The sequence below is a fragment of the Lycium ferocissimum genome, chromosome 4, assembly GCF_029784015.1.
Source record: "Lycium ferocissimum isolate CSIRO_LF1 chromosome 4, AGI_CSIRO_Lferr_CH_V1, whole genome shotgun sequence".
Classification (NCBI taxonomy): Eukaryota; Viridiplantae; Streptophyta; class Magnoliopsida; order Solanales; family Solanaceae; genus Lycium; species Lycium ferocissimum.
In genome coordinates this window covers 31,344,505-31,363,693 of record NC_081345.1, presented here as the reverse complement: position 1 = coordinate 31,363,693, position 19,189 = coordinate 31,344,505, and the positions used below count along the sequence as shown (strand labels likewise).

General features: G+C 34.3%; 1 protein-coding gene across 1 annotated transcript; it reads left to right on the top strand.

Annotated features, from left to right (window-relative positions):
- Nucleotides 1–10,897: 10,897 nt before the first annotated feature.
- LOC132052280 (uncharacterized) lies at nucleotides 10,898–13,589 on the top strand. Its single transcript, XM_059443752.1, has one exon. The coding sequence runs from the start codon at nucleotides 11,826–11,828 to the stop codon at nucleotides 13,089–13,091; it is 1,266 nt and encodes a 421-aa protein (XP_059299735.1). The 5' UTR covers nucleotides 10,898–11,825; the 3' UTR covers nucleotides 13,092–13,589.
- The last annotated feature ends 5,600 nt before the right edge of the window (nucleotides 13,590–19,189 follow it).

Below are 19,189 nucleotides of genomic sequence, written 5' to 3'. Positions count from 1 at the left end.
TTATGAAGAATGCGTCAAAGTTAGACACATACCCCCATCTAGAAAATGATGTTCAAGGTCTGTACAAACCAATGTGCCATGATTTTAGACTTAATTCTAAGTAGATTGTGTTATTACCGTAATTAGAAAATTGAGATTCAGAATGTTTTCATTTTACCTTATAACCTAATAATCTGTAGTGATCTACTTATAATGGTTAGCAAACTAGGCTTCTTTCTCTATGTCTCCTAAATTTTCACTCTTCTTTCATTCATATTTATTGGTGATACAACTTACATGTGTTTGAGATTACGACTTAGATGTTCTTTACAAAATCAAGTACTATCGTTCTTGTCTCTGTTACTTTTGTTTACTTGTTTTTCCTTTAAATTTGTTGATCAATGGGTCCTCTATTTTCATTTTATAGGTGTTTTAAGAAAGAATTATTGTGTCTTCAATCTTTTGTTGTTGGATTTGATGAAACCTTCTTGGTAGCTCTGACTGGCTTCTACCACGTCTTCGGTAAAAGAAAAAGACAAGACCTGCTTATGAGTTGCGTAGCATCTTAAACCTACTAATATGTTGTATGAATTTGGCCCTTTTCCTGCAAATATATGTTGTAAGAAAAAGGGTAGCAAAATGCGTTTAATTAGACCGACTGAAGCATCGAACCCTGCAAATAATCTCTTTGAATGCTTTCTAGACAAGCTTAATTGATTGCATTGCTGAATTTGTTACCTGTTTGATTGCTCTTCCTGTAGGATCCGCTCTTGGTTCTAGGAATTATGATTTATGGTTCAAGGATCCTTGAGTGCTTTTCAGTTCAACAATTTCCTCATTTCTATGTGGTCTTTCATTTAAGCAAGATTCAAATATTCATAGTACACAAACTTACCTTCATTTTCTTATTTGTTAAAATGTTTCAGCGGCAAGAAGTTTAGGCTGTAGCTCGCTTTTGAGCTGGCAACATGTACACGCATCCTTTGATGGCCACCATGCGCGTGGAACAAGGATAATTCAGATTATAATCTTTTTTTCATTTTTTATAAACATGTATCTAAGCTGGGCAAAGAAAGAAATTTAGGGCCATTTGGTAGTGCCTACCATCTCACTTTATTTATTTCAGGCAACTATATAGGATTATGAACTCAAATTTCTCTATTGTTCTATCTTGTACATTCATATTTGGATAGTCTACGCGCCATGTAAAGAGTCCTGTAACCGATGTATTGGTGGCTTAAATAGTGTGACTTTATCTTTTGATATTATAACTTTCATGTATGTCTATAAGCATTTACATGAGTATATCTAAATCAAATTCTAACGAAGTCCGGCATACGCCCCCGCCCCATCTAGTACTATTTATAAATAAGGCCAATCAACCTTTGGTTGGCTTTGCTTAATGTGGCATTGAACTTCAATTTCACGTACTTTCAGTGCATTCCTAACTCTTTATACATAAAAAGTAGGCTCCAAGCTCATTTGAACTACTTTGGGAGTTATCACCTTTCATTTCGATTCATTAATCAATGACTACAATTTGAATCTTCGAACCCCTTCTTGCTTGAATAAATGTGTATATTTGGGTTTCGCACTAGACAGTGCATCTTAAAGTTCTAGCACATGCAACAAATTTAGTGGCATGACGAACTCAGTCAATATCAAAGGTCAATGAATTGATCTAGTAAAATAATAATGCAACAACCACACACAACAATGAAAGCGAAAAATAAATGTATTATACAACAGTGACCCAATGACCTAACTAATTGACTATAATTATTGAGTAGTGCCTTTTGTAATTCCTCAGCGGCATGGCACGAAAAGTCAGAGTAATTGAATCTACTTTCATCTTTTACAGCGCCGCTCTAAATTTATGGCTCTCGTTTTGCCCTGCGGTTTAGGTTCACTTTTGGCGGCGGCGGCAAGATTTTTGTCAAGGAGTTCAAAAATCAAAGAAATTGTGTCAGCAAGACTCAAACTTGAGTGTCTTATGAAAAGTTGAACCTCCTTTACCTTAGCTAAGTTTTTATTCGTATTAAAAGGGTTCCGCATTTAGCATACACATTAATTAATACATATAAAATAAAAATTAATCCGAATTAACGTCTTGGCTCCACGTAGATGCGGTAGTAAACTGCTTACTGTAAGAAGTCTGACTGGACCTGCTTATGATATAATGCTTACGATATCATGATGGCACTTGGTGTTTATCTTTTCCGATAATGAGGCAAACATTTAAAACAGACACACATTCACTAAGTCAGAGAGATGATATGAGGAAAATATGCAAAAACTAAAAAGAATAGAATATAACACTGTAAATATAACTTGAGAAGAAAAAGTAAATTGAGAGAACAAGCTCACAAAATGCATCCACGCGAAATTGTTAATTAGTACTCACCCTATTTTAATTTGTTTCGCATAATTTAATTTGTCACAAAATTTCATTGAGAAAGAAATAAAGTTTTTTGAAACTTTTTGATGCTAAGTATGATAACATTTGTGGCTATAACACTTTTGAATTTGTAATCTTAAAATGTGATAACAGTTGTGTAATTATAAAGGTTTCTCATAAAAATAAAAATAAATATAAAAGTATATAATTTCTTTTTTTAACAAACTATATATAGGCAAATAGTGTCAAACAAAGTGGGACAAGGAAATAACTTCATAACATTGTTTTAATTCTTGAAAGCTTAAATGTTTAGAAAAATTTTAGAGACCTCCCTAACGTTTCGCTTCGTTTCAGTGACCTCTTCTCACGTTTGTAATATTACGGCTACCTCCTCTATTTTAACTTTTTTGTAACAACTATTTTATTCTATTTATTACTAATAAAAAAATAATATATCTGGACTAATTTGCTCTCCCTAAGATCATGCTCTTTTATTTTCTAAATCAGGTAAAGTAGATCAAAAGGCACTAATTTTGTATAGACATAAAGTGCTGGCATCGGAGAGAAATCAGATTTAGCAGACATTAAAATCAAATTCTACTTTTACAATCACATACAAATATACCATATACGACTATACAACTGTGTGCACGGTGAGAACAACAAGGGATCCTTTTAATACCAAATGGAAAATGTGAATTTTCAGTCGCGATTACTCGATAAGGAGCACAGTTTGCATAATCTACGTCTGAAGCCATTTCTTGGCACAACTAGTAAATAAAGGGATATTATAGTACCTGTTCTTTGAGGGCAGAGAGCTCATTCAGAGTAAAGAATAGCAAGCTTAGCATATGGATTTTTCAAGTAAAAGCTACAATCTTGTTTCTCCTTTTAGTGTCAACCAAAAGCATATTAAGATTTGGGTCATCTGCAGCACCACAAATAGGTATAGATGAAGTAGTTGAAACGGCAACAAGCTTTCCATCATCCCTTTTCTGGACTTGGTATGTAGCTGGTGATGGAGGAAAAAATGCAAATTTTGCTGCCAACAACCCATTATTATTAGTATGATTTAGCTCCACCACCTTAGTAGTAGCTGAATAATGGTCTCTACAGACTCAACTCAGGAATATTGCATGTATTTGTTCTTGTTTGTATGTAAATGTAGAGGCAAAAATAGCAGAAAAACGGTAAATGGGGGTTTCTTGAATTTTGTTTGATTATTGTAAGGGAGAAGAGAGGGGGAAAAGGAAAGAAGTTGAGATATACGACAACCCATCACAGTATCGCATGATGTGTTGCTGGACAATGGATTTCGCCGGAGAAGATGAAGCACCAATGCAGATTTTGGCAGAGTAAGCTAGCGGAAAAGAGCATGTGATTTTAGCAGGGTAAATCAGTCCAGATGTATTATTTTTTATTAGTAATAAATAGAATAAAATAGTTGTTACAAAAAAGTTAAAACATGGGAGGTAGCCGTAATATTGCAAACGTGAAGGGAGGTCAAACGAAGCGAAACGTGAGGGAGGCCTATGAAATTTTCCCTAAATGTTTCCTATCCTGATTTTGTTGCCTAAGCAAATTATTATTGTAGTGTGAAATTTGAAGAATCCAACTCTACCTTCCACCTCCAATATTGACGGCCACCCACCCTATTTCTCCTTCTGTTAGTGGTGACCACCGGCCTCTTCGTTGTTCCTTCTCGATGGGCCTTTAGGCTAAGATCAAGCTTACTGTTTTCTCTATTTGATATGTGGGTCACTGATGTTAACTCAAAATATCTTTTTAAGATAAGCGTTTATTATGGGATCCTTTATTATGACAACTTACTATTAATGCTTAACAAGGGCGGAGCTAGGCTTTTGGGAGTGGGTTCGGTTGAACGCAGTAGCTTTGGTCGGAATCATATATTTGTATCAATTTTTTTGTCAAATATATACAAATTATTAATTTAAAACTCAGTAACTTTGAAGGAGTAGAATCTCGAACCCACAAACTTTAAATCCTGCCTCCACCTCTGATGCTTAACGTTGTACTATTCACTTGGAATGGCACACTCCTCCCCATTTGGGAACCGGGCGGGCGGGGAAAGACGGGGGGGGGGGGGTGGCTCATAAAATATTAGTTCATCCGAATTTAATATTTTCAATACAGAGCATTAGCCATTATGTAATAATTCACAAAAAATTCAATAGAAGTTAGATTTAACTTATAATTAGAAGTGCAATGAGTTAAGTTTTAAAAATCTAAAAAGTCAAATTCATGTGTTTTAAAAATCTAAAAATTCAAATTCATGTTTAAATATTGAATCCGCTTATGTCAACGTCTCTTTGTTTACGCCCTTCCCTTACCTCCTCGCTTTTACGGGCCATTGCCATTCCTCTCTAGACTTGCTTTAATATCATTCATTCTTGTTATCTCGCACTGTTTGTTGCCACCCTTTTTGATCCGCATTTCTCGTTGCATGGGCATGGCAAATAATCTCTCTCTCTCTCTCTCTCTCTATATATATATATATATAACGGAGTATATATAATTGCAAGACATAGGCTTTGTGATGTGGCACTTTCACATATCAGAATTGGTATTTATCTTTTTACCTTTTTTATTTATTTTTTATTTTTGCATTTTTCCCTTTTTATTTATCTTCATAAGGCCAGCTATTGCTTTGTTCTGTAACAAAATTAACAGTCGCGTCCCATTTGTTAACCGGTGCGACTTAATAACACAACGGCAGCATTTAAAGGGTCATGCTACGCAACTGGAAACTTGCCAATTGACGACTTAAAGTTACCAAACAACATTCAAACTCGATAAATTAAACATAATCATATGCATTCAAACTGTCTCCCCAACCTGTGGCATCTCAGCAGTCCTTGCAATCTCTGCATCTTCATCTACTAATATCAAATTTTAAACAGACACTACAAGAAGACCCAAAAATCTCTTTTCATCAATTGTGTCAACAGTCAAATATGGACACCACTTTTGTGAAGATTAGACATCTATTCTTCAGAATCTTCTTGTGTCACAATAGGCAAACATAAGTTCATCGACGAAGAAGTAAGTTTAATGATGGCGGAAGACTCATCGTGAGATATGGTCAAATGAGTTTGCTATGTGCGAGTATAGCATTCAGTTAGTTTTGGACTTTTGGTAAGCGTAAGTATAACATTCAGTTAGTTTTAGTTTGAATATTTTATAAATATAATTATTGTTGCTTATTTTAGTATTTTCATTTATTTGTTTCTCCAAATACAAGTATATATGTATCCTCCAAGATCAAGGCTTTACCACAAAGTTTAACAATGTGTTTCAAGGACAAGAGGAAGTGGTCTTCGAATGATTATTTCGTTGCTAACATAAAACTTTGTATCTCATTTATATAAACTTTTACCTTTAATAATAATAATAATTTAAGTTTCCTTATTGGTGGAATTAGTAGTTTTAAGCTGAAGATGAAATGTAATTTATACGACACTATTCTTCCCCTTCACAATCAATCTTAACTGTTTACAGAAAAAAGGATTGATCATATTAAAATGGTAAGGAGATTCATCTGACAAGAGAGAATATGATTACGAAATTTTATAGAAATGTAGGTATTTTCTTGATTGAATAGAATATTGGTGGAAGAAAGGAGACAAAGAAAGAAAGAAAAAGAAATAAAGGAAAAGAAGCATATTTACCACGAAATAAAAAAGTAAAGCCAATTTGTACAGACAAATTATAAAAGCCAAAGAGAAAAGAAATGAAGTAAAAGAAAAAAAGAAAGAAATAAGGAGAACATGCCAATTGATCCGTAAGATGGTTTTTGCAAATCTTAGAGTAAATTATTTTCTCTTTCTGTCTTCTTTTAGTGTTATTTCTCTATAAAGCATATGAAAAGGCTTCATAGAAATAATCCTTATCCAATGTATTAGATATTATGAGCGAGGAACAACGCAAGAGTTTCCATGTTCTCATGCAAAGTTAAATATTTTGAGATTAGATAACGTTAGTAGCTTAACTTTTTTTAAACTACTTCCTGAGATATTGTATTTAAGTTTCGTGTTTTGACATTCGACAACTTTTTTAAAATTTAATGGGTTGGGAAGAGTACCTAAGAAAGAAAAAACCAAAGATGGCTTTACCCCATTATGGTTTCTAATTTATGGCAGAATTATATTTGCTTCATCCTTCTTTTTTCTCGTTGTGAATTTAGTAATTGTTAACTTTATCCCTTTTTATATCTTTTAACAGTTTGTCGTGTATTTTCGAGCACAAAATAACAATATTTGAAATCCATTTTTCAGTATTGACAATTTTGTTCTAAAAGTAAAGGGTTGGGTAACAAAAAATAAAAAAAGCTTCCAATGATAGAAAATATAAAAAATATATCATAATAATCAATTGATTAAACTTGAAGTCTAATATATTTTGATTTCACAAGTAATATATATTTATGATATTCCTATATTAATAGTATATTAGTTAGGTCTTTATAACCATGCGAAACGCGGGTAAATTTACTAGTGTTATATATACTTAGACCCTTAATCATTTTAACGTCTGCCATGAATCTCACTTACGTGTCAATTTAATATGATTAGCACATAAATGATATATGCTAATCGAAGTTTCATTAAAAATGAAGGGCATGTATATGATAAATTCCGTAACAAGTTTACTTATAAGCGGCTTTTCAATGGCGGGCATGAATGATTACGCAAAACTTTTATTGTATGTTGTTACGAATGCGATTCTATAATTTTCTTAATGTGTTTAGAAATTAAGATACTTTCATAACAAGGTTATTTAAAGCGATCTTCAATGCGGGCATGAATGGTTATTCATAAAATTTAAGGAAAATTTTGAATTTTCCCCCCAAATTTAATTGGTAAGTTAATGTGTTGCGCAAAATTTTTATAGTATATTTTTACGCATGCGATTCTAATAATTTTCTTAATGTTTTTAGAAATTAAGATACTATTATAGGGCATTGAATCTAATATTTCTAAGAAATGTTCTTAAAGTTTAATTGGTTTAAACACAAAACTTTCCCCAAATTTATACTTATAACTCTCAGAAACTAAACAAAAACAAAATTTAAATGCTAAAATTATCCCTTAAAACTTAGTACACGCACGCTCAATAGTTGTTACAAGGCGCACGCCTCACTAAACACCCAATAACCATTCGCGTACCGTACCATGACAGAGTGAGAGGGTGGATAATGTAAAGCTTTTATATGCAAGGAAGAGGAGAAAAAATATCACTACAAAATAAAGAAAAAAAAATGCAATTATAAGGAAAAAAAAAATATTAAGGGGTCGTTTTGTAGGTGCTTCGGAGGTGAGTTATGTAAGTATTAAATCCTGCATAAGTAATATCACGTTTGTAGTTGATTAGGAGGTAAATTATTTATTGATAAAATTAATACGTGATTGGTTTGCAATATTTATTGATAAAATTAATACGTGATTGGTTTGCAATTTAGAGACACGCATAACTAATACATGTATAATTTATGAGGGGATATATTTAATTTAATTTTTTTTAAAAGGCATTGTGATCAATTATTAATCAAAGTTGAGTACATCATGAATCAAAGATGGGGATCTAGTACCCACTTCATAACATCCAGAGGCGGACCTACATGGAAGGGTTATAGTGCACATGCACTCCACCCTTCGGAAAATATTATGCATATATGTGTGTATATAGCTTGAGAAATTAGTATATATATTTAATTGTGCACTCTAACAAACGAAAGTATTTTTGGGGCATGTGGGTTGCAACTGCTGCTTCCCTTACATGTCACCACCGATCGAACCCAAATGTCACTTTTAATTATTTTTTGGAGCCTATTTTTAGGAAAACAATAAGCGTTAAATGAGCTCGCCCAGATTCGAACCTACACTGTCACCACATGTTGCATAGCCTTAGCCATTGAGCTATCTCTTTCATTGCTTCACTGTATTAAATTTTATTTATTACACATATTTGACCTATATACAAGTATTTTAGTCACTGCTTTGCTATTAATGACTGGTGTGACATAGTATTATCCCTCAATTGTCATTAAAAAATTTATTAGCGTTTATGTTAAGATAATAGTGTCCCGTCATCTTAAAATCCTGGGTCCGCCTCTGATAGCATCAGACAGAGAACCCAAAGCCCGAGCTAACAGATGGGCACACTAGTTCGCTAATCTCTTGACAAAAGACAAAGAAATAGAAATAAAATCAGACATGATTGCTTTACAATCATGAATAATAACATCAAATAAAAGTTGTCACTGCAAGATTTCTCCATTGCTTGTTTAACCAAAAGGTTGTTACTCTCCACAATAATAGGTGTTAATGTGAAGTGATCCTTTAGCTAGCTTAGTGCTTCTCAAACACCCAAAACCTCGGCTATGAATAAGTCATGTGGCTTATCTAACAGACTAGAGCGGCCTCTTATGAAGTTTCCATGAGAATCTCGGACTAGCATATTGACTCCTGCTACTCCTAAAGCAAGATCAAAAGAAGCATCAATGTTGCGTTTACGGATTCTCATCAGGAGGAAACTATTTAATTGCAAAGCTAGTTCCCATCACTATAATTCTACCAAAATTAGGCTGCCTTTTGAATAACAACTTAGGATCGCAGAGATTTTTCATGCCACACAAGACTATTTTTAGCATTCCAAAGTTCTCAAAGAATATAATGGCTTCATGTAATTGATCAAGAGTCACAATTTCCATCAGCAAATTAAGCCAATTCAAAAGTGATGGACCGAATTGTCGCCTACCCAAAGATGAATTAAGCCTTAACTGTCTCGTCGCCTTGCACTAGACTAGACAGTGCAATATTGTTTCTATCTCCTGGAGGCATGCCATAGGCCGAATTGAAGAATCTTCTAAATCGAATTGAAAAATCTTCTTACTCATTAAATTATCGCCGGTTGAAAGGACACCATTCGAAGCTCTTCTCCAGAATATTTGTCAAAATTGAAGAATCTTCTAAATCGAATTGAAAAAATCTTCTTACTCCTTAAATTATGTGACACCTTTTTTTTTTTTTTTTTTTTTTTTTTTTCGGTTGAAAGGACACCTTTTTATATTTAGTAAAAATTTAACTTTAAATTTGCTTTTACTATGATTTATCTTAGATTAAAGTTTCAAAAGTCTTAATTTATTTCTTAAACTTCGTGCCTAGTCAAAGCACCCTCATATCAAATGAGATGAAGAGAGTACATAAAAAACTAAACACTGCATAACTAACCACATAAATAATACGAGAAATTTTTTCTTTTTTGAAATCATGTTTGGACATACAATTTGAAATTTTTAAGTTGTATATTTTCTAATAGACATAAAATTCCGACAAGTTGTGAAAGTCATCAAAAAATTTTCAATTCTTATAAAATCTTACCAAATTAAAAAGTTTCAAAAGTTAATCTTAATTTATTTCTTGCAATTAATATTTAATACAAATGATTCGTAAAGCACCCTAAATATATCTCAAATGAGTCTTTTTTTTTTTACAAAATATAAACATATGAATCAAATTTTATATTTATATTTTTTGAAATCATGATTTCAAATCTCAAATCGTGCCTTTTTGGATAATTTGAGATTTCATCTCATGAGATGAAATCATAAATAAAATTTGTAGGCGCTCTACTTATAACTTATACATATTACTATTATATATAAGAGGGGTGAAATCGTTTTGTACGTCACAATAATTTCCCAAATTTTTAAAAACTTTTGTATATTTTCTAATAGACTAATTTTATTTATTTAGTCATTAAAATTCCGACAACTTTTGTTGTACAATAATTTTCAAATTTTTTTTAAAACTTTTAATTAATTACTTTTAGGTCCTAATCTTATTTATTTATGTCGATTTTTTTGTTTTTGTTTTTTAAAGTCTACTTTTCAAAAGCCTATCGAACCTCCTACCTCATTTTTCACGTTCTTTGAGTAAATCCGCATTTGAGCTCAATTAATCCAGATAATTCGCACGCATCGCGCCTATTCGGGGGAGCGCTTCCTCAAAGATTTTTTTCCATATCCATGTTCGAAATATTTAATAAGACAAATGATTAAAACATAATTGTTAAATTATGTATTTGTCTTAAAAGTTCATTAACTATGTATAGATTATTTATTTAGAATTAAATAAAAATTATGGATCATAAGTTATAATGTCAAATTATTTATATTTGATTTGAATTAAATAATTTCATCAAAAAAGTTAAAATATTAAAGGAGTGAAATGAAAATTTTGCTTTTTTGGATGATATGGTTGTTGTTGTTGTTAAATGTAAGCTTGTACTAACACAAATTATATATTTAGTTAAATAATGCTTTTATATCTTGAGGCAACCCGGACATAATGGACCTCACATAACTAGTATTACTAATACGTGCGTAACTCTAAATATCCACCAATCGACCCCTAACTCTTTTCTTTTATATGCAAGGAAGAGGAGAAAATATATCACTATATAATTTAGAAAAGAAATACTACAATTATAAAAAATAAAAATAAAACATTAACTCTATTCTAATCAGACACAAAAACGAAAAAAGAGTCCGATTCAAAGAGAAAAGAAGAAGAGAGAGAAAAGAAGAAGGCCGGTATATATCGATCAGAGAAATAAACAAGCAAAGTGGGTCTTCCAATTTTGATTCAAATTGTGAAATTTTGCAATTAACAAAGCAAAGGCAAAATCCAGATTGGAAACAATGTTGTAAGCGCAATGGAAGAAGAAGCTATATTTGTTCCAATGAACAAATAAAGAGTGGCAAAAAGCATTTGTTTTTTGTGAATCTTGAATTTTGAATCAGTTTCAAGAAGCTCAATAAGGTCAGCCCAATTTACTTCGTTGTGTTTAAGGTAAGCTAAATCTTTGTTCATTCAACCCAATTTTCTACAGAATAAATTTGAAGTTGAAGTGGGTAACTTCAAGTTTTGTGTTTTAGCAAAAGGTGGCATTTTGGGTATTTTTTAGGGAATTTGAAGTTATTGAATTGGGATTGAAGTTGAGGGTTTACTTGGAATTACAGGGTGGTATTTGTAATTTGGTGGAAATAGAGGGTTTGGGTAAGTTAAAGTTTTGATTTTGGATATTGGGTTGGAGGTTTCTTGAAATTTTGGAATTTAAATTTTTTTTTTAGGATTTGGATTTTTGGAGGGAGAGTTAGTTGAAAATTTGGATCTCTGATTTGGGAGTCAACCCCTCTTATCCTTAAACTGTTAAAAGTTAGAGGGTTTGAGATGGGTTTTGATTTGGCAATGCTGGGATTGGTTGTAGAGGGATTTAATGTTGTTTTTGTTATGTATTTGTGGAATTATGGGAAAACCCTAATTTAGTGGTGAATTGGGTGAGTATCATTGGCCTCTGTTTATTTGAGCAGTGGAAAGATTGAATCTTTTGGCTTGTTTTTGGTGGAATATATGTATTGACGGAGATGCAACCGCCACATCAGCACTCCCGGATTAATCTATCTGAATTGAAAGCTCAGATAGTGAAGAAACTTGGACCAGAGGGGTCAAAGCAGTATTTTCATTACTTAAGCAGGTTATTGAGCTTGAAGATAAGTAAGGTTGAGTTCGATAAGCATTGTTTTAGGATCTTGGGGAGAGAAAATATTCCGTTGCATAATCAGTTCATTCGTTCTATTCTGAGAAATGCTTGTAATGCGAAAGTTCCTCCACCAATTAATGAAGGTGGTATTGTGAAGCCTGGTATAGCGGTTGGCAGTAAAGAGCCTTTAGATGATGCTTATGACCAAAATGGAGTGCATGTTTCCTCAAACCAGGCTTCAGGTCAACCGGGTTTATCCAATGGTGACGTGTTGCCATTATCTCCTAAGAAAGCCAGGACAGGATTTCGTGATCGTAGGGCTGGGGATCGTCGTAGTGTGCTTGGACAAAATGGGAAGACTAGTTTTGCTTTTCAACAAACAACGACGATGGAATCGAGTGACTTCGAAATTATTAAGGAAAATGGGGATTTGAATCCACCTAATGGCAAGGGGACTGTGCAGCATCATCAAGGAATCATGCAGCAAACAGATGATGAAAGGCAGGGATTCAGTCAAGAAACTGCGAAATTTTCTGTTATGAAGAGATCACTGGAAAATTCAGTATCTTTGCAGAACAAAAAAGACAAATCTAGAGATGACGGGAAAGAGATGCATGCTAGGAGTCAACTCCAAGCTCCCTTTGGGGTTCCATTTTGCCCTGTTAGTGTAGGTGGAGCGCGTAGACCAGTACCTTTAGCAACAAGTAGTAGATGTGTTAGCTCTTCTAGTTTTGGTGCTTTGTTGGATAGTGTAACTCTGAGAGAACGCATGGAGCAGATTGCTGCAGAACAGGGCCTTGATGGGGTGGCCACAGATTGTGCGAATCTGTTGAACAATGGTTTGGATTCATACTTAAAAGGTTTAGTCAAATCTTGTCTTCAACTTGTGGGAGCAAGGTCCGGTCATGAGCCTACAACAAACAACACCAAGAAGCAGGAGACTTATATGAAGCTCGTTAATGGTCTCAGACCAGGTTATCATTTACAAATGAATGGTGGTAGATCGTCAGAAGCTGTGCACGAACATGCTCCTGGTAACCTGGTGTCATTGCAAGATTTTAGGATTGCCATGGAGCTGAACCCCCAGCAACTTGGTGAAGACTGGTCACTGCTGTTGGAGAAAGTATGTACACATGCAGTTGAGGAATAAGACGTGCATTTTGCTGTCTTCAGGTCAAGCTTGTACCAGTTCCCTACTGGTTCAGAGGGCACAGTTCTTTTCAAGTTTTGTGCAGTCACTCTGCTACAGTTTTCATTACGGCCTTCTGATCCAGTAAACAGCTGTTGAGGTCAAACTATGTCTCGTTCAAGGTGATAAGGACAAGATCCAGAAATCCTTGTTTGACCTGCTGCAGGGCCTTAATTTTGGCCAGAGGCACCCCATTCATTAGCAACCACTGAAAGGGACTTGAAAAACGAATGCCCCTGTTGGTTGCACTGTTGTATCATTAGCATAATTCTCTCTGGATATCTTCATACTCCTGTAATTTACGGTCAATGAGCAAATTTAGAACAGTTTTGCAGGAATAAATGTGTAGCCTAGTACTTCAGCTGAAAGGTGAAACTGAATGATGCACTAGCTGAATGTGTATGTATCTTCAACATGATAATTGATTGGAACCTCAACATTAACAATACATTTTTCCAGTAGCTTAATTGAGCTTATAACTTTTTTTTTCTGGAATTGAAGTTCATATTTTTATGGCTGATTCTTGTGTCTATCTACATTTTTAGTTACACCAAAGTACTAGAATTTTATTGTTTGAGCCTCTGCAACAGGGTCATAAAAGCTGGAATACCTCTCAATCTCACTTGACTTTCTGTTGGACTTCATTAACTTCTTTGTTCTTCCTGATTTGCTAGAAGCACCAACTATCCGATCTTTTAATTTGCTTATAAATTGTGGGATTTATGTAAAGCGCCGTGCATGTGAAGCTGTCAGCTGTAATATATTTGCATAATCAATATTGAAGATAGCTTTGTACCACAGAACTCTGTTTGTCATAGTCGGTGCGAGGAACAGGCTCGTTGTGTGCTTCAATGAGATTCAAACCTATCTTACTGCTAACTGGTAACTGTATAATAACTTAGGTACTGGCTTTAAGACATTCCAGATTCCATATTTGTCCAGTTCCTCAAAGATTTTGTATTTCAGTTCATGTTCTTGTATTACATTGCTGTGTTGTATTATTCTTGTTCTTTCTCACCAAAATTTTGGAAGTTTCCAGTCCCACAGGAGTTATATTAGACTAAATTCACTTAGTATTAAGGTTGGATTTGTATGCTTTAGAATTGAGACTTAGAAGTGTAGTGTGAATGACAGAGTTAGCTGTTGCTTCAGGTTATCATGTCCTTAGCTTATATATTTCTTTAACCACATATTTAGTTTTTTGTCTCGATGTATTTAACCCTCAAAGATCTACCATTATTCTTTATTCAATGCGGTCCGTGTAGTCAGATAATCTCAATGGGGAGCTGGTCTTAATGACAAGTTGAAATCATATTCTGAATTGAAGGATTTACTGAATACTATGGAGAAGCATAGGTGGCAGTGATAGGTTGATCAAATGCGGGTAAAAAGAAAAATTGATAGGCAAGTAAACAAATAACTTCTTGTGAAAACAGAATAAAGGTTGGAAATGAAGACGATATTAGCTCCTCTTTCTGGACTGTGAAATTGTTGCTGGTCATAGAGAACAAGTATACCTACCAGAAAGTGCGAAGGTCAGAAGAACATTTTATCTTTTAACTTCTCACTGCTTTTATATATCTTTGCTCTGAAACCTGAATTGAACTAATGCATAACCTTTCTGGAAACTTAAGTAATTATTTTTTTTACACACACACACACAACATATGTATGTATGCATCGTATGTGCATAGAGTGTGTGTGAGCATTTGTTTCCTTTTTCTTAGTTCTTGGTCTTTATGTGTAGCGTCCATTCATTATCTCTTATGTGCTTCTCCAAATACAGGCAGGCCTACTACTTTGATAGCCGTGTTTCTGAGCTGTACAGAATCTGGACACCAGTAAGTTCACTACATGGCCTGCCAACGATCAACCATTTTTGCTATTTTTTCTTCTGTCAATTCGCCAGTGAAGGATTTCTTTTTTCAAGTTGTAGGAATATAAGTATATAATTAGCATTTATCTTCCCAAAAGAAAAGAAAATAAATAGCACATGCCATATATGAACCATCACAAATGGCAATTTATAACATGAGTTATTAATAAACAAAGGACGCGGAAATATATTAATACTTTATACTTGTATTAGCTTCATAGAATGCCGCTTACAGAAATGGAGAAGTCAGCAAATATAATGTATGAACGTGTGTAGTATTTTCACTAAGGTAATAAAAAACAAGTAGGCTTTTGCCCCTAGAATCATATTGACACATAGTAAACTAAAATGTTTCCATTGACCTGTTAAGCTATATTGTCAGATACCATTTGTGTGTGTGTTTTTGTGTATTCAGAATATGATGCACAACTTTGTGACCCTGTGAATACTGAAACAAAGTTCTTTAAGCAGAAGTAACTTGGATCAACTTTTAACAGATGTGCTAGTTGGATATCTAAGATTCTCTGTTGACATTTCTAAGGTTGACACGAGGCCAGTTGGGTTATTAAGGATCAGGGACAAAGAAGTAGAGGCGACAAAAAATTTTTAGGAACTAATGCTGTTATATTCTGTTTAATAGTTGATCTAGTGTTTGTACTGGTTTCGGCAGCTGATTGATGCAGAGTTTGGGGAGTTAGAGGGTCCATTCAGGTGGAATCTTGTGAAGAGAAGTTAGGCATGTTGTTTGAGTTTGGAGAGAATCTTGTGCTTTTTGCATTATAAGATCGGTATTTTATTCTGCAAAAGTTTAGAAGTTTAGACTCGATTCTGCATTGATTTCTGTTTTTATTTGGATGTGAGTGATGCGTCTAATGTAAAGATTATTCCTAAAGGGCATGTTGAGGCTTGTAGCCATCACAACATGGCACAAAATCGTTCCCCTGAGAGTAGAGGCTTCACCAACCTTGACCGTCTGTTCAATTTCATTTCGCTTGGTTCGGTTTCAAGCTCATAATTATTGGGTTATGTCTAGTTATCTCTACCCTCTAACCAACCTTTGAAGGGAACAAGAGGCTAGGGGTTCTCTTTCCGAGAGTGAGGTGGGGTGGTGGGAGGAAGCTGTTAGGCAAAGAGAAGTTTGCTAGACATTTCACGTTGGCTGCTTATCTTTGAGGGCGAGAAAGTGTGGAATCACTTGCATCCTGCAATATCTATAAGTTTTTACGTCTATCTCCAAGAATGGGTTCAGCAGTAAGTACTTTAAGATTCTTCTTTAATTTTCTCTAGGGTGCCTGCTCGAATCCTTTTATTGATTCAATGGAGGTCTGCAGCCTGGAAAGGAACAAGTTGCATTTGGGACAACATTAGCGTAAAAGTATTAAGAGTGTCCAATGGGCCAAGTGCATGGATATTTATTGGCTATGTAATATATACAAAATCAATCTAATTAAAATATATGACAGACAAAAAAGTAATTAATCTTCTTTACAGATTTTTTTTAGAGATGATATTCCTGCTGAGGTTTGTCTTCCTTGTCATCTACTTCTCAAATTAGATGCCTCCTTTATTGGTTTAGTATTTCAATTTACACCATGCATCCTATATGGAGGAAATGGAGAGACAACTAGTTGTCTCATTAAGCATGATAGTTCCTTCCAGACACATGGAGGAAATGGAGAAAGATTGAGCATAAAGTTCCTTCCAGGCACTCTGAGGTCATTTCTGTAGATAATCAACAGAATCTGGACATAACGGATGTTTGTCCTACACATTTCTGATGATTTTACCAAACTGTCGTTTTGCTAATGTAAGTCAATAGAAAAGTAATTGTTGCCCAGTCCGTATTTTCCGATGTTTTCTGGAGAATATATGTAAAGGAAACCCAACTTTCCTTCTCTATAGGTTATTCTTGTTCCTCGGTAAGTGATTCAGTCTACGAAACATAATTAGAAAAAGGTGTTGCAATTTATCAAAAAGAAGAATAAAAAAAGAAAAAAGGTTTGCATCGTGTCATGCCATTTTACTACTTGTGTTGCCTTGCTTAATCTTTTTTGTACACATGGTTTGCCTTTTTGCATGTAATGCAGAGAAATATTTGCTACTATTGCAGCCTAGTGGAAGAGGCACAGGATCAATCTTGCTTTTAGTAAAACCATCCTTCTACTGATTCCGGCATTGCTTAGTCTTGCATTTCCAATTTTAAAATGCTATGATCCCTTTAGTATTACATTTCGTCAGAGTTAAAATTCATGTGTTTTCAGAAGGTGGAGTACTTTATAAATAAGAATAACACAAAGGAAATTTTATTGGGACTGTACAATGTAGCAATAGAACAAATAACAAAAGTGTGCCCTGCCTTATCTTGTAGGGATTCTAATGTTTGTAGAACTGTTTCAGCCTCATTTATGTGCACAGCCCATCAGAATAATGCTTTGAATTAAAAGGAATCAACTTTTTAGTTGATTGTGGCTTGGATTATGTAATTATGTTGGATGGTAACATGAAACGGGTGAAGAGAATTAGAGATGAAGTGTAGCAAGTAGAGTACCCTTCTCTTCCACCGCTACCTGCAAAGGAGCACATCAATATGCAAACTATACAGCATTGCCATGAAACTGGTATCAAGTTTCAACCGTGACAGGGCAGAGCCCTCTTTGATACTTGTTGCATGGTTTACATCTTTAAAATTATGCAGCAATTTCTGAATCTTATGTGGATCCCTTGTGATGTTTGAGCAGTTTTACTGAATTGTAAAATATGCTTTATCAGCGTCTAAACATGGTTAGTGGGAGCTAACAGATTGCAAAATGGGAGATAGGGGGTAAGAATGAAGTTGAAATGGTTTCCTGGAGTGCATCCAAATCTGCTCCTCTTGCTTTTCTGGGTCTGAGTTTTGCATGAAACCCAGGGAAGTTTACTAGCACAGGTGATTGGTTTACCTTGATTATCTGCTTTTTTCTCTTGATGCGGTTGCTTTTATTTTTTAAATCGGCTAAATTTTGATTAAATTAGGTTTTGGAAACTCTTCAGAAATGGCTCGGTCTTGGAAGAATATTTCTCACAAATATTTCCAAAACACTAACCTGGCCATATCTAGGTTTTAGACTACATTGCTCTTATGTGAACCAAACACAATTCCCTCCTTCAAGTTAAAGACTTATCCAAAAACAGTTTGAACAACTGCTTTCCAATACTTAAACCAAACTCAACTTATGCCAAAACCGTTCCAGAAACTAAACAAAAACCAACTTAGAACGATCAACATTTGAATGGAGGAAAAGCACAATTGGAGCCCTGCAGCAATCTTTCTTTGCCAAGTTATATGCTGCTTTAGCATCTACTTTACGTGATCAGCACTGGACTGCTGGAGCATGTAGAAAGGCACTACAAAATTTTTGGTCCTAAAGGTACCGTAATTGCCTATGTTTAATCACCAGCAGGGATCTAGGTTTGTTTGAATTGTTTCGATACTTTCAGGCCTTCTCTATTGGCCAAAACTTATCTGATTAGTCCAGTTTATGTTTTCCTTACTTGCAGTTGTGAGATCTTATGTAATTAAATGCTTAGATAATTTTGGTCAAACTCCGAGCCCTTGATTGTTACTACTTTCCTCTTTTATTGCTAGATTTTCTCAAGTGACTGAATGATTAGATAATATTACTTTAATATCCTGTTCTTCAAATTATCTACATCCTCTATCCCAATTTATGTGGTATACTTAACTTTTTAGTCTGTCCCAAGAAAAATGTCATATTTCTATAATTTTAGACCACACGTTTTAACATTATTTCTTTCTTTCTTAAGTTCCCTGATCAGTCAAACAGTCCCACATAAATTGAGATGGGGAGTATCATTTTAAGCACGTGAAATAATGCAGACTACATTAAGTAACACTTCTGTGGTATCACGCTGCAACCAATTGCTAATTAATGGAGCTTCACTAGAATTTTTAATAGCTGAATGTTTTATCATTATTAGTTGCTAACCCTGAGCTTCATTATCCGGTGCCAAGGCCCTGCATGTTTTTTTTCCTGTAGCATCTCTAAAGCACTCTGTGTGAATTTGGAAAAAAGAAAGTATTTGGAGTTTTGAAGTTCTTCGTAACTTCATCGTGCTGATGGATACTAAATTTTCGGATGAATGCATACAGAAGCTGAATCAACCTTTTGTTTTGCATTCACCT

What these genes read in the sequence shown, in the direction of transcription:
- LOC132052280 (XM_059443752.1), top strand. Translation starts at nt 11,826, where the DNA reads ATGCAACCGCCACATCAGCACTCCCGGATTAATCTATCTGAATTGAAA.